Source organism: Ciconia boyciana, chromosome 4 (assembly GCF_034638445.1).
Source record: "Ciconia boyciana chromosome 4, ASM3463844v1, whole genome shotgun sequence".
NCBI classification, from domain to species: Eukaryota; Metazoa; Chordata; class Aves; order Ciconiiformes; family Ciconiidae; genus Ciconia; species Ciconia boyciana.
In genome coordinates, this window is record NC_132937.1 from 72241368 (window position 1) to 72258401 (window position 17034).

The following is a 17034-nucleotide window of genomic DNA, read 5'->3' on the forward strand; positions in this document are numbered from 1 at the left end:
TGATTACTAATGATGCCCACGTAAATATCCAGCAGCTTGCTTCTCATTGCTACAGTAATCAGAATTCTAGTGGCTGCTTCTTATGATCCTACTGTAAACAAAATGTACTGTGGTTAGTTTGGTAGACCTCAAAATAGTAATCCTGTGGGCTTTTGCATTTAGTATGCTGTCAGAATATTACTTGTGTAGCCTTCTACAGAGATGTGTCACCCATGATTGGCTAAATGCATTTGGTAGTTTGGCTTTTTTTACCCAGTTAAGAACTTGCCTTTAAAGATGAAATCTGAAAACTGCTGACATACTCGTGCAAAGAGGCTTTAGGGATTATAGATGGCATTCTGTACAAATATGGGATTAATCAGAGCTAGATGAGAAATGAGAGAAGTTCTAATGCTCTTAAAGGGAGCCTTGAGAGTAATAATCACTGTATATAGAATTCTTTCTGCACTGTACTTAAGTCAAAACACTCCATGTCTGGAGTTACAAAGACAGTGAAGTAAAAGCATAATAGAAAAACACTGTTATGTAACTAGTAAAGCACACAAACAATTGGCAAGACAATCTTAAACAAAAGGTTACTTATGTTAGTGAAATCATTCATGTGTGTAGATGTCTGTGGGACTAAAGGCTAATCCTGATAACTGCAGTAAGGTAGTGGTATCCTGCACAGAACCCTTTAAAAATCACTAGGTTTGCCTTCATGGAGCCATGGATTCGGGCCTCAACATTCTTTACCTGACCTCTAATTCTGTTTGCCTAGCAACCTGATATTAATTAAATGTTGAGCTGTTGTAATTATATTGAGAAGCTTCTAGAATGCTGTCAGCATTATTTTAGATTCTCATTCTTCATTCATGCATTAAATTAGTCTACTGTAGTGTTTTCTATTCTTTCTAATGCAAAAGTTATCAAACCCTCTTAGGATGTAGGCTGCAACTTGCTATTAAGGTGATCTCCTGAACCATCTCTTTTCTCACTTGTATAACATTCATGGTGTGTTACAGTAGTTGCTGGCATTGAAGAGTGATACTTGCTGAGAATTGAATAAATTTTGGTTTTACAACAGCACAGGACAGCAGCTGAAAAAGATCACTCAGCTCTCTGTAGATCACTTGAAATAGCTGATCTAACACCAATGAAAAAATCTTGAAACTAACAAGATGCCAGCTGACTCTGGAGAAATAGAATGGGCCTGTTATTAAAATACTTTTTTCCTCTCTCTTTTCTTTCTTTTTCCTTTTTTTGTTCATTCTAGGTCCTCTAACCCAACCTGAACTTGTGCAACAAACTGATTTAGCTAGCACACTGGCAGTAGGTCTTGGTCTACCAATTTCAAGAAACAGTGTTGGGAACCTTATATTGCCAGTTGTGGGAGGCAAGACAATGAGAGAACAACTACGTTTTGTGCACTTGAATGGGTTCCAGCTTAGCAGGCTGCTGCAAGAGAATACACCTGCATATGAAAAAGGTAAATCAGCTAAAAGAAAAGAAGTTACATATACAAAAGGAGATTGTTTATAACACAGTTTGGGCTTTTAGGTTCAGGAGTATAGCATGGCACTGCAAATTAGCCATTCAGTTGAGAGCAGTGTTCAGAGAAATGATACTGAGTTCAGTCCTTACTGTAACCTACTCTGGCACACTGCCTCTGAATAAAGTTTTTTTTAATGACCAGTACTAATGCTAGTAGGCAAAAGAGCAAGATGATGAAATAGTAAGATTAAGCTGCCAGTGTAGTTAAATCTCAGTGGTTTCATGTCTGCTATTTGTGAGTTATCCTACATAGGGCACTGGTTCTGAGCTATTTGGAGGAATAGCACAATGGAGTGAATGTTCTAGTTTAAATAAAAAGATGCTTCACATAAAGCTGGGAAATAATTTAGGGCAAGTTATCTTTTTATTTCATTCTTATGTATGAATTTACTTGGAGTGAGAACGTAGAGAACTGCAAAGCTGTGTATTAAAAATACACATAGGTGTGCATATGTATGCATGTGTGTATTTAGAAGAAAGAATAAAAAACAAGTGGAAAAATAAACAAAACCTAGCAAAATGTAGTATTTCATTAGGAAGCATGATACAAATTGCAGTATAAGTAAGCAAGTTAATATGATAATTATGTGAAAAAAATTGAGTTGGAAGATGAAGGAGAATATTTTACCATGGACATTAGAAGGTGGTGTTGTCTTAAAGTGACTATGAAGCTTGAAGTCCTTGTCACTGGATTTATAGTCTGTTGAATCATTAAAATAACTGGATGAGAATGCAGAGCTGTGTTACAGCTATGAATAATTAAAGTGGATAACAATGTAAAGTTTAGCAAGATGATCATTGTAGGTCAAGAATTAATTATCTTTCAACATTACAGCTTCTAATCATAATTAAACCCTGTCCAGGAGTCTAACAAAACAAATGCCGCTTATAGTAGCAACATGTCAATAGCAGGACCCATGCTCCATCTATTCTGATATTTTTTTCTGCACAGATATCCTCATTTAACCCATTTGTGTCAAGTGAGGAAACTTGCTGTGCTGGTAGAGTTCAGGATATGGCTGTGTTACTGAAAATTCCAACACAAAGCTGCATCTGACAGTATTTCTTCAAGCACTGGTGAAACAGACTGAACTTTCTACCAGCTTCTGGTTTATATCTTCACTTTCATTTTATTGTTGTCCAGGAACAGCTTAATTTCAACTTGTAGCTTTCATCTGAGAAATGAAATCAAAATTGCTGAGGATGGTAATGTGAGAAATTTTTATGCTACTTGCTTGTGACTGCAAACTGCTATTAGAGGTGCTACCCTACTAGAAAGGGATTGGCAGGCAAAGAATCCATGATGAGCTTCTCTCCTTTCAGTAATGGAGAGTCTTAGTAACATGGAACTAGATCAAAGTCATGGTAGCTTTTTTTACAGAGTCTTAAGGTGAATTCTCCCTGTTGTTGTAAACTTCTTAGAGGGTCTTGTAAACTTCTTAGAGTGTCCTAGATGTGCAAGCCTGTAGCTTAACGCTTTGGTCAGGACGATTAAGATTGGCAGGGAAAAGAGTTGTGCTGTTTGTTTAGTGTTGTTTGATTGATGTGGATACTTCAGGCCCTAGAAATACTAAAGAAAATGTCACTAACTCAGTGACTAATGCTGCATGTAGTTTAAAAGCATGCATGAATGGCCCTTTACTTGAGCAGCTTCTAAGTGAAAATAAATACCATCCCACCTATCCCACTGCAGGCACATACGCATGTATACATATCTGTCGTGATTCGTATAGGAAAGGGATTATCTTGCAAAGACGTCATTATATTCAGTAATCCGATTCATCTTCAAGAAGGATGCCCATTTTTAAAAAGGGTAAAAAGGAGGACCCTGGGAACTACTGACCAGTCAGCCTCACCTCTGTGCCTGGTAAGATCATGGAACAGATCCTCCTGGAAGACATGTCAAAACACATGGAAGACAGAGAGGTGATTAGACACGGCCAACATTGCGCCACCAAGGGCAAATTGTGCCTGACTAATCTAGTGGTCTTCTACGATGGAGTAACTGCATCAGTGGACAAGAGAAAAGCTATGGATGTCATCTACCTAGACTTCTGTAAGGGCTTTGATATGGCCTCCCCCAACATTCTTGCTGCTGTATTAGAGAGATATGGGTTTGATGAATGGACTCTTAGATGAATAAGAAATTGGCTGGATGGCCATGTCCAAGTGTTATAGCCAATGGCTCATTGTCCAAGTGGAAACCAGTAATGAGTGGTGATCTAGTGAAAGATGTCCCTGCCCATTGTGGCAGGGGTGGACTAGATGATCTTTAAAGGTACCTTCCCTTCCAACCCGAACCATTCTATGGTTCTATGATTGTAAGTTGGGAAGGTGAGGAGGGAGAGTTGCCCGTTATCTGAGAGAGCAGTGGGAGTGCATGGAGCTCTGCCTGGGCGTGGATGATGAAACAGTTGTGAACTTCTGTGTCAGGATTAGTGGACAGACCAACATGGGCAATATTATTATGGGTGTCTGCTACAGATAGTCTGATTGAGAAGAATTAGTAGGTCTTCAGACAACTTGAGGAAGCCCCATGTTCACCACCTGTGGTGCTCATATGGTGCTTCAGCCATCCTGTTGCAGTTCAGGCTAGATAACTGGACGGTGAGGTGGACTGAAAAGTGGCTCAGCTGCTGGCCTCGCATGGTTGTGATCAGCAGCACAAAGTCCACCTGGAGGCCGATCACTAGTGATCAACCCCAGGGCTTGACACAGGCACAGGCCAATACTGTTTAACATCTTCATTAGTGACCTGAGTGATGGGGCAGAGTGCCCCCTCAGCAAGACTGCACACAATACAAAACTGGGAGGAGTGGTTGATACCGTAGGTGGGTGTGCTGCCATTCAGAGGCACCTCGACAGGCTGGAGAAATGGGCTGACAACCTCTTAAGATCCAGCAAAGGGACATGCCAAATCCTACACCTGGGAAGAAATAATCCCTTGCAGCAGTGCAGACTGGGGACTGACTGACTGGAAGGCAGCTTGGTGGAGGAGAACAAGGGGTCCTTGGGGACACCAAGTTGAACATCAGCCAGCAGTACACCCTTGTGGAAGGAAGGCCAACAGCATCCAAGGCTGCATTAGGAGGACAGTCATCAGCAGGTCAATCCTTCCTCTTTCCCCAGCTGTGATGAGGAAAGGACCACATAGGATGAGGATGAGGACCCCACATCTGGGGTCCTGCATCCAATTCTGGGCTCCCCAGTACAAGAAAGGCATAGATATAATGTAGTGAGTGCAGCTAATGGCCATGAAGGTGATGAAGGGATTGGAACATCTGTTGTACAAAAGGAGGCTGAGGGTGCTAGGACTGTTCAGCTTGGATAGGAGAAGACTCAGTAGGGATCTTATCAGTGTAGGTAGTACATGATGGGAGGGAATAAAGAAGATTGAACCAGGGTCTACTTGGTGGTACCCAGTGAATAGAGAGGAGGCAGTGGGCATAAACTGATATACAGGAAATTTTGTTTAAATGAAATAAAACTTTTTTAATGTAAGGGTTGTCAAACACTGGAATGAGTTGCCCAGAGGTTGTGGAGTCTCCATACCTGGAGACATTCAAGACTTGACTGGACACAGTTCTGAGCAATCTGCCCTAGCTCGCCCTGCTCTGAGCCTTTGGTTTTTATTTGTTGACCATCTGGACACTTATCAGAGTTCTGCTGACAAGTCTTGGGCCATACCATTTCTGAATTCCACAGACAAGGTGTGCTGCCAGTTTTTTGAGGGAAAGAAAACCCGGAAGATAACCCACTTAGACATTGCACTTGCATTTGCTGCTGCAGGTTCAAGCTTTCCAATGTAGATTCTCGGCTAGTAACAGCTGGTGGATCATAACATTTCAGTTGAATGCTAAGAGAAACGCCTGTGACTGGAGCTTCCGCTTAAAGTGAAAGATACTTGCAGGGATAGCCTAAGCCTTGCTGCTTTTTTTTTTTAAATTATTATTATTTTCAACTCTTCAGCTCAAAAAGAGTAGGTTCTTCTGAAGGGGAAAACATGGAATTCCTGTGGAGAGTATTGTAATTTGCAGCACAGAGATAGGGTACCAGCTAATAGTACCTGGAATATGATGACTGAGGCATGGTAAGAAAAGATTCATCCATTGTAAGCTATAACATAATGTATACACTCATTTTTGGTACAATGTTCATTTCCTTTTTAATGCAAAAAGATGAAGTCAGATGTCAGTTGAGATGAATCACAGTCAGATGGAAAGGCAGAATGACCTTTACATGCTGTTTCATGAAGATGCCATGGAGTTGTCTGGATTCAGCCACTCCAGTGTTAAGAACAAACTGGAACAATACGCAAAAATATCTTTGTCTTCAAGTGTGTTTTAAGTATATCTGTTAATAAAGAGCAGAATGGAGGCAGCTCAATAACTTTTTTCTTCCCCCACCCCCAATGTTTGTTCATACAAATATGTATTTTCAAACCACGAGGTGGTACAGCATTTCATGGGACTTGGGTTTTGATTTATTGAGGTACAAAGGAACCCTTGTGGTTAAACCTATCTTCAGGTAAGTTAAATTTTAAGTGAGAAACTTGAAGCTCGACTAAGGGCTTGATTATTTTGAAAAAGACTTTTTGAAACATAGTAATAAATGCTAACATGAGGCATTAGGTTTTCTTTTGATAGAGAGGGACACATGCAGCTAAAAAAAGGTCTGGAAAAGGAGAGTAAAAACAGCTGGCAAAAATGAAGAAGCTGAAAAGAGAAGTATCTAGAAACACACTTTGGGTTTCTGAGCAAGTTTATACCTCAGTGTAAGGTAGGCAGCTGTAGGTATCTAGTAATGCTTCCCTCATGTTCTGAACTTCTGAACATTTGTCTGAATGATGAACTAGGATTGTTTCTTTGAGAGGCACTTCATAGTGGAATGAAGAGTCATGCTTGAGAGCAAGTTGGATGTTGTTATTAAAATGAGTGTCCACGTTTCAATTTGGAACTAATTCTGAACTTGTATTAGGTGCACGTGTTGATTGAAATAAGTTGATTGTTACTGGGAGATTTACTGATATACTGAAACTGGAGATATACTGAAACTGGAGAAGTCACTTTCACATTGTCCATTTGTTTTCTTATGTTTATAATTTTTTTTAAATGGTTGCTGTCTGTGACTGCAACTAAGTGAAATTGTTACCAAACAGATGCTTGGGAAACATAGCCATTTGCTTGTGATAATGTTGGAGGGAGGCTGAAGCAGAAAATGCTAATGTAATACTGTGCAAGTAAACCATTGCCAGTTCTTTGGGAAACCTGTAACTGGGCAAGCTCACTTTGGATTTTGCCTCAAGTTTAAGTTGTGAGTATCCCATGCAGAAGTGACTTGCAAATGTTACCCAAATGCTTCTCCAACAACCCAGAGTCTGTGACCCTTCTCATTTTGTACTTACTGCATACAAATGTGCTATTGAACAGATATTATTGGACTTCTCAAAGGAAATTTGGTAACTGTGGTCCTTTATTCCTTTCTGCAGGATCTTTAAATCATTCACTTAATATATATCAGAGATATAAATGTGGGTTTGACTACAACAGTCATCTTTCATAACATGGACAGAATGGGTTTGGTGGGCAGTAGCATAGAAAAAGGTAGATAAAAGTGAAATAAAAATGCTAAAAGGAATGAAGAGGGAGATGGGGCAAAAAGCATGAAGGGAGCAGAACAGCAGCAGAAGATGTGGAGAGAATTTATTTAGATTTCAAAATACAACTTGAACTCATTTCAATGTTCTGTTTAATGAAATAGTGTCGTGTCAAATCTTAGTTTGATTAAAGCTTATTTTAGCTGATCCTTTCTGGATTTCCTGAAAAGTATGAATATTTAACTCTTATTTCAAATATACTGGAAGAGGAACTTTCTAGGGAATTCACTGTTCAAAGAACTACGGTAGCGAAATGAAAGTCTCCATGTGCACTGGCAGCTATCTTGTACAAATGTTTGCTACTGGCTGAATTGTACTTTCTAGGAGATGGCTGCAAGCCTCCTGTGTAGTAGGATCAGCATGCTTTGGAGTCTGTTAGAAGTCTTGGGAGACTAGACTGGACATTCCGAGTTAAACATTGCTTTCTAAAATTCTCACTTTGAATTCAGCCTGTAGTAGATCATGAAGTGTCTTGTAGTGACAAGAAACTTGCAAATAGTAAGCACAATTCTTGCATAACTGTACAAGAATTGTGAACAGAAATACTTCATTCTTCTTCTTTCACTTGAAATAAAATTAAAAATGTTCTGAGTTTAATAATGCACATTTGCTGAAAAGGCTTAACAAAGAATGTGTTGTTTTTTTCCAAGTCTGATACATTGTTGATCTACCAGGAGTAAAAACAAGCCATAATTTATGTCTTTGTGACACCAAACTTATTTCAGTCATTCCTTTAACCCTTGTCATCTGAAACTGTGTAAGGATTGCAAGATAGGAAGATAATGACAGGCTCCTTATATAAAAATTTCCAAATTGGCCTTTTTGCCCTTAAGTTGTCATTAACTTTCAAGTGAAATTGCAGGGAAATAGCAAGGAGTATTAATGTGAAGTGAAACCAAACATTTATTTCTTGCAAAAAATACGGTTATATGTGAATGTTCACACATAGCATAATGTCCAGTGAGATACAAGTTTCTGAAAGTTATGCTCTTCCTTTCCTTGTCGACTGAATTTATGTTGCGATTGCATACTATACTCAATGACCAGTATTTTAAACGTCATATGGCATGTTGGAGTATGGGGTGATGCACCTATAAAAAGAAGAGGGAAAATATGTCTTAAGTGCTTTCAGGAACAACACCATTTTCCACATTTACAATAAAACACAGAAACTGACCTAATTGTTATATTTTAAATAAATGCTTCTTGAAATTAAGGTTACATGAAGTGAATAGAATGCTCTTCAGTTGCACGTAGGACCCACACTAATAATTTTGGCAGAAATTATTTTAATTTTTTTCACCTTTGTGCTTGTAGTGAGTGTTTACATTTTTTTTTCATATGTGAACAAAATGATGCTCATCTGTTTTTGCCTGCAGAATCTGGTTATTGTCGCTGCTGAATATATCTTTTTGGGAAGTAAAAAGGCTATCAAGACTCAGCTTTTTGTGCTGCAGCTTTTTGTGTAAATGTTTAGTAATGGGAAAGTTGATGATGAAAATCAACAGTAGTTGATGGGAGAATAAGATAGTAGAGAACTATCATATGCCCTTTGAATCGACTTGAATCATTGTCTCTCCGCACCTACCCTTTGGTGTGTATTAACCAGAACAGTTGGTGTAAAGTAAGAATTCTATGGAATAACCAGTGAGGGGAAATACATGTAGGAGAAAAGCTATTGCTGCAAAAGCTGTACTTGCAAAGGACGTCTAAAATGTATTATTAGGCTGTTTGCTTCTTTCCTGTGTCTCCTGTGTCCTCACTCAAGCTTTTAAAATACATTTAGAGAGAATAGTGTAATGCAGACATGTTTCTGCAGTACAAGAGAGAAAAAAAAGAAACTGTGATGTCTCTGTACCTATATTAAAAAGCATACTGACATTAAAACCTGAACCTACAGAATTCAGTGGTTCCTTATTTATGAAATATAAAGAGCTGATTTAAAATGAATTCCTTCAGGGACACAGTGTAGTGCTAGTCTTGTCCTCATCCCCAGTTCTGAAAGCAGACCCCAGTCTTCATATGTGTTGTCAGTGTTCACCTGCAGTCCCATTTACACATGTATTTGTCAGAAGACTTAATCAAAACTGCATTTCTACAAGAAAATATTACCTAGGTATGGACAACAGATCTGTGTCCTGGAGGTTGGGTTTTTTTCCTGAGTTTTTCTTAATTTATTATTTGTTTGGCTTTGATTTGTTTTTTGTTTATTTTTCTTCAGGTCAGAATTTTTTTAGATGTAGATAGGCCATCATGAAATCACTTTCTGCCACAAGAGTCTTGCTTCTGTAGGTTGGTGGCAGCATCAGGTTTTCTCTTTTTTAATCCAGTTAGACTGCAGGCCATCCTTAGACTATGACAGAATTACTAAGTTTCTCTGCTGAGGATTGCTTTACACCAGCTTCATAGTCCAAATGCTTGAAGCCAAACTGTGCACTTCAGCTGTTAACTTTTCTATTACTGCTTCAAAATCTTGCATCCTGTGTGTTTAACTTTGTGTTACCAACTGACTCTCATTAGCTTTGCAGCAAAATCGAGGTCCCTAATATGGTGTGTGTGTCCTTTGATGTTTCCTCCAGAGATCAGCTATTTGATCATTTCCCACTTGGCTTGTACAATATGGCCTGGATAATGAGTGGCTCCACTGGAAGACATAACTTTTTTCAGGATGTAAAGAATTTGAATAAGTTTGTCCTGGAAACCTTTTGTAAGAGTAAATGGATGTTTTAATATGTTTGACACTTTTAGAGGTCTTGACATTTTATCAGGTTAGGGATTAATTGCTTTTATTCTGAGTAACTGGCTCATTATGGCCTTGCTGCAGGAAGATAATGTAACTTTCTAGGTGTGAAAAAAGTTTCAACCCCCATAGCAATTTTTTTTTATACTGTACAAGCAAATATAAAAATATGATCACATCTCTAATTAATCCTCCTTTGTTCATGGATCCTCTTACCTCTTTTCTTTTTTTTTTCTTTTTCCTCTCCTTAGATCCTGGATACGAACATTTTAAGATAGCAGAAAAGTCCCATGGTAATTGGATCAAACTGTATTTAGAGGGGAATAATTCAGAAATACTCTTAAATCTTGGCAAAAAGGTCCTGAAGCAATATTTGGATGCCCTGAAGACTCTGAGTTCTTCACTAAGCAAACAAGTGGCACAATATGACATCTACTCGATGATGGTGGGGACTGTGATCATTATGGAGGTACAAAAATACATCTTTCTGTGAAAAGGCTAAGTGCACAAACATAAAAGTTTCTGGTTTTTGACTACTTAGTGTATACTCTTACTGGTCTTTAGAATTACTGAGTATGAGCTCTTAGAGTTGGCTGACTTTCTGCTTGGATGAGGTTAATATTCTTTTTAAAGTATAACTGAACCTTTAAAATTATTCAAGAGAGCTTTTGATATAAGCTACTTACATTTTGGTGTAACTAGTTACAGTAAATATGCAGATGTGCTACAACTTAAATTACTCCCATATTAGTTAGCCTTCTACTTTGAGTAGCCTTACGGCATTTAAGAAAAAAAAAAGGTCTGGCAAGTAAGTTCCTACCTGTTCCTATTTATCTAACAGTGAGTGTAGCTGCTCAGAACAGGCAATACCTTGTGCGGGCAGTTTTCACAATTCCAAGAATTGTTCTTTGTACTGATAAGTGAGAGTCCTGAAATAAATACTTGCTGTAAGGTGCTGGGTTGCCACTTCATATCTCATGTGGGAATAAAGATAAGATATGCCATGTCTGGAATTTTAAGTGGTTCTCTGCAATTGATATTTTGGGCAAACCTCAAATGCTGGAAATATCCTCTGTGGTAATGCTTTGAAGGGATACCATGCCTGGACACTGAACTTTTATGTACAGAAGCTTGCACTGACCTTTTAGATGACACAAGTGTCAACTTTTGTGAGAATAAGCATTGTTCCCTAGGGTGGAAATACCTACTACAAGCTTTTTAGTAGGTATTTAGTACTTGCATATGTGCGGTGCTGTACAAGACTGTGTAATTGCTGTAGCACTGGTCCTGTTCAGTGCCTGGAATGGATAACAGTACCTGAGTAGCTATTTAGTATTTGACTCTGTTTTGTCCTGACAGGGCTCTATGCCTCATCTCGTATGCACTGTTCTCTGTGTACAGAGTACATCTGAAATGGCTTTCTAGTAGTCTGCTCAGTGGGCTTTATCACTCTACTGACCACTTCACAGGAATTAATTCCACAGTGCCCCTGGGAGATGAGATGGTAGGTCCTGTTCCCACTCTACAAATGGCAAATCTAGTGGTGGACAAAGCTCAGTGCAAAGCTGAAGGGCTTATATTTCTTTTTTGTTCCGTTGTTCTGGGAACCTATGCATTCAAGCTCTTGACAGTTACTTTTGGACCTGAAGCACTGGATTTCTTTTTTTTTTTTTTTGTGGAATGCAGTGGTAGGTGCTTACTGTTTCTACAAAACAGATCTCAGGTATTTTACTCAATGGGCCTTCATCAAAAGAAATGTGCAGCTACTAACCATGAAAATTTTGGTCGACAAGAGCTTTCTCAGCATCGCTGTAAGACTCAGTGCAAAACTGCTGGATTTTTTTTTCTCCGGTGCAGTACTCAAGAAACTACCTTGCTTTCCAAAATCTTTTTGTTTTGATACGTACTTTCCACCCTCACTGAATAAATAAGGGTAGGGAATCTCACAGGTGACTTCAAACTATACCACGCTATAAACACCATTTATCCTGTATTTCAGATGAGGAGAATACCTCTGGAACATGAATTGGTAACAGTGCATTTGCTCAAAAGAGCTAAGTTTAGATTTGTAGATAACTACAATTCAACCATTTTCCTATCATGAGTGCTCTCTTTGTTTTAATTTTAAGTGCTGTGTTAAAAGGTAAGACCTAAGCCAGTTCGATACTGTGAAAGCTCATATTTTCATAACCAAGTGAACTGTGTGGAGTATGAAGAAAGACGACTACTGCAATGCATCCGATTTTTTTGGTCTAGTTTACTGTACCTCACTGTTTTTTCGGAAAAATTTTAGGCAGAGGTCTTCGTAAGTGACAGTGAAAGATTACAGGTTGGCAGTGGTCTGATATAGTTGGTTTTATCTTGATTTATTTTAATCTTGCCCTAGCACAAGCTGATTGAGCTTGGTCTAGTCCTAGCTCCATCTGTGCCTCTTTCAAAGCATTTTAGCATGTGGCTGAATCTTCCCTTTACTTGTAAAGGTTTGTACATGGGTAGCAGAAATTATTCATGATATTATTCATCTCCAGTGCTACAGTTACCTGAGAGGAAACTTGGAATTCTGCCTGATCTGTGTGCAGGTTAGAGCGAAGCAAAAGTAAAAGCAATAAATCAAATTAAGATGAGGAGAGGTACAAAATATAAATACCAGGAGAATTAATAAGCTTGAAATGCAGCATACACTTGTGTGATAGTATAAGAACTTTCCCTGGTCTGGGAAGCTATCTAACTCAGCAGGATCTCTATGTATGTGTTTCTGACACATCGTGAGATAAATGGCCTTTGGTAGAGTGTGTATGTAAATTTAGGCATTTACAAGAGACAAATAATGGGTCAAATTTGTTCATTTAGGAGCTATTTTGATATTGGGAGTTAAAACTTGTACTTTTGCAGGGAATGAAGATCATGCATGTGATCAATTACCACAGGTGAGGAGGCACCTGTGAGGTGAGGTTAATTTATTAACCTCTGGAAGCTTGTGTGTCCAAGCTCTTAATAAATGAAAACACAATCTTTGATTCTCCCATTTATATGGTAATACCTTACTGGGGTCAAAAAATCCGGCATAGTTCTTCACCTTGTTTTTTTTTATGAAGTATGTATACTAGCAGAGTGACATGGATGACAACAGTATGATTTTTTGTGTGAATTCTCACTGTATGTTTTAGCTAACCCCAATTCTTTAAGTATTAATTCTCTATTTTTTTCTAGGTTCTGCTGCTGCTTTTGCTCAGTGTTCCAAAAGCCCTGAGCAGCCAGGCAGAATTTGAAGTACCCCTCTCTCCTCTACTATTCTCACTGCTGTTTTACTTGATGTGTCTGATGCTGTGTGCAGTTCACGTCATTGTATGCACATCGGCAGAAAGTTTATGCTATTTCTGCAGTATGTCCTGGTTAACAGCAGTTGGAGTGATGATGCTGATTTCTGCACTCATGTGCGGTATTTTATCTGCCATTGCAAAGATCTTTGAGAATTCCAGGCTTCCACTGAAGGTGAGAGCATGCGTTAATTACGGTTCAAAATGTTTTGCTCTTTATGGCATACTTTCAGATAAATTTTTATAAAAGTTTTCTCTGTGTGTACTTAAATAAATTGTTATTTTTAATGTGATTTGAATAATTTAAAATTTAATTGAAATGCGGTGTGTTCACTGTGGCATGACAGCGATTGCTATAACGAAGATCATAGAAGTGATTATTTTCACATTACTTTAAGAAATGTTCTAATTAGTGTAAATTATTTTGCAGTTGATTTTATGAGATCAAAAACAGTTAAGCTGTGTACTAATTTTATGCTGTTACACAGTGATGCTTCACAATTGCAATTAAAGCAAGATGTATGATATTTTGCAACACATGCACTGGTGATGATCTGTCCTTTCCCAAATACCACAGACATTAATGCTCTAAGACTAATAAGAAAATACTTTGCCAGTACGCTTTCTTATATTGGTATTCTTAATGCTTTTTTAAAAATAGTTTTGAAACTATTTTTAGTTTCAAAATTAATCTGTCAAATTTGAGACTAATCTGTATTTAGTTTCAAAAATAATCAGAGGGAGCAAAATTAATCTGTCTCGTCTACTTTTTAAGTTAAACTTTTGAAGTTTTTTAAGTTTAAGAAATTGAGTTTGTTACAATCTTTGGAATGCTCGGAAATGTTCTCAGTTGTGCGAGTAGTTACCTTCTGTAAAGTACTTGATGAGTTTTATTGTTGTATTGAATAGAATTCAGGTAATTCCAAGGAAATAGAATTTGCAATGTCTTACTCTTCTTTCACTGTGAAACTTAGTATGCCAAGAACTGTCAGTCACACCATAAAATCAGCTTCTAGCTGTTTTTTCTGATGCTCATTAGTCATATCTTTCAGAAGTCTCTGAAATTCAGTAACTGTAATGTCCATAGCGTGCTATTCAATGATGCAACCTCTGTGCAGTACAGTCCTTTGTCAATCTGGTTTCTTTGAATCACGTTTGGGGTTTTAGTACCTTTTTTTTTTTAGTGTGTGACAACGTGTGGCAAGTACATTACTTTAATGATATGATGAGATATTTCTTCAAGCTAAAAAGCAAACTTTCTGACTTAGAGACACATGTAATAACTGTTATATTTCATATAACTCAGAAAATTCACTACTCCTGGGCGGAGATTAATATTGCACTCTGTGCAGCTATATGCTGTATTTCCTGAGTTTAATTATAAAATTAAATTCTTACAGGTAAGACTGCTGATTTTTATTATTCAAACTATACCAGTTTATAATTTTGTTTCTGTAATTTCTGAATGTGTGTTATTCCTTCTTGGAAATGCTGCTTTTCTGAGAGAAGCCTTGGACTAAAAGTAATGCCCTTCTCTCCTGAAGACAGCTTCTCCCCCCCGCTCCCCCTTTTCAATTTTCTTCGGTGCAATTCATTTCAGTGTACTGAAAGTGATTAAAAAGGGAAATGTTGATAGACATGATGTTTCGTTCTTAGGTTTATATTTATCGGCCACATAAGATGTAGGTGTGTCTGTTGATCGGATAGACTAAAATAGAGTCAGCTCTACACGTCAGCTAACAATTTGGTACTGAAAATTTTTGTGTCATAGTAGTGTTAATGTTTTGCTGCCAAAGATAGTGATGCTTGTGTGTTTTTTTTTTTTAAGGCAAATAAAAGAAGAACGTAAATTTAATCAATGTGAATGGAGAAATCTGCTGAATGAGATGTGTAGTTGTACAGTTTGTTAATGCTGTTGGTACTTCGGAGCGTGTTGGTCTTTAAATGGACTCAGTTCACTTCTACCATTTCTGAGTTGTTCTACTTAGGGCCTTTATTAGCTTTCTGTATTTTATGGTAAATGAGGTAGAAATTATTCTTAGAAAAAGTAAAAGAATATGGTCTTGAAATAATAATTAATGATCCAGCATATTCTGTAGAAACTTAACGTTTACTTGCTGTGCAATGATAAACAAATACAACTATGGAAGACAAGCTCATTTTTCATCTTAATCGTTACCAATTTTTCTAATTCTAGCAAACATTAAGAACCTAAAAATGATGACTGTCTAGACCTGCGTAAAATTTACAGACATTCCACTTCAATAGAGTTGAGAACAATGACAACGGATTATAGCTTTCTCCTCCAGGTTGATAGTCTCAAAGCCATTCATCTGTCTGTGACCAGAAATCTTTATTATATGGCTAGAGATGAGTTAATTCCTTGTGACACCCACTGCTGTAGGAGTAACTTTAAAGGAGCTTTATATGACCCAGGAAAAATGTTTTCCTACTAGATCAAAGACTGGACTCTAGGAAGATGATGCTATTCCTTGGCTATTACTAAATTTAGAATAGTCTGTTACCAAGTATTGGTTGACAGGTACAAGCTCTACCTTTTTAGTTTGGCCTGAGTCTTAGGGTTTAATTCCCATCTGTTCTTGGCACATTTTCATCCTTGTTGGTGAGAGACAGCTGCTGGTGTGAACAACTTCCTGCAGATGGCTTATATATTGCTAATACAGCTGCTCTGTCAATGATCACAGCAGCAATTGCAAAATGTCTCCTGGTATTCAAAACTTGAGTTGGGTGGAAAGGCTTTTCTTATGAAAGGAATTAATTGCTAGCTCCCTGATGGAGGCAAATAATTCCTTAAGGAACACATAAAAAGAAGCACCCATATAATCCGTGCTGTTCCACTTCTAGAAAGAATCCTTCTGAGGAACTTTAGAGGAGGAAGTGCCATTTCCATACGCATAATCTGTTGGCCACTTCTGATTCCACCTAGTCAGTTATGCTTAGGGAGCATGGACAAGAGTATATGTGAGAACTCTTTATCTATACCTTTTATTTCAGTTATCTTCCTTCCCCACCCCTGCTTTGTCTGTACATCTGCCTTTGAGGACAAACTGAACTAAACTGGACAAACTGATTAGAAATTATATCCAGGATACTGTATCCAGTTTCATATCTTTGCCTCCAGCACCCCACATTCTGCATATGGGAGACCACAGCAGCTGGATCTTTCTCCCTGGTTGATGTTGGGGCTTTAGATTCAATCCCTTGTTGGTTGAAGAAGGATGTTTCAGCAGCAGCTTGTCTCCTTTTCCTCTTTGGTACCAATTATGAGACCGTCTGGAATTCTAGAAGTGGAAAAAACCCCTTTTATTCACAAGTGAAATTTGGTGTCACTGGCAATAACACTTCTGTCATTTTAGGACAGGGATCAGTTAGTGTCTCTCGGACAGGAAGATGCTTGTTTTCACATCACCTTTGAAAATACCTCCATTTGGCTGTAATGGAACAGTTATTAATTGAAGCATTTCCATTTGAACTAGAAAGGTAGGGGAATATCTGAAATTTGTGCATACATGTTTCCTGGAGTTTTACCTAGCTGGGACCTCAGGACATACTAGCAGATGATCAGATCATCTGCTTCAAGTTGATAATACATGAATGAGGAGGTTTTCAGCAGTATTTTCCAGAAGGTTTGTGTGTTTTTGTTTTTCCAAGGCTGGGGCAGATAGAAATAAAAAATACTGGATTCTCCATCCCAGGTCTGTCTGTGATCATGTTCTTACCTGAGACATGTCTGAAAATGTGGGAAGCCTAAGTATGTCTTATGAAGT

At 38.1% G+C, this 17034-nt stretch overlaps 1 protein-coding gene across 3 annotated transcripts in view; it reads left to right on the forward strand.

Annotated features, from left to right (window-relative positions):
- The window catches only part of PIGG (phosphatidylinositol glycan anchor biosynthesis class G (EMM blood group)), a 100800-nt gene that overhangs the window by 9950 nt on the left and 73816 nt on the right, over nt 1-17034 (forward strand). For all 3 annotated transcript variants that reach the window (XM_072860016.1, XM_072860017.1, XM_072860018.1), the window contains exons 6-8: nt 1256-1468; nt 10181-10398; nt 13140-13421. In XM_072860016.1, the coding sequence (XP_072716117.1) occupies nt 1256-1468; nt 10181-10398; nt 13140-13421 (713 nt within the window). The remainder of the gene's footprint in view (nt 1-1255; nt 1469-10180; nt 10399-13139; nt 13422-17034) is intronic.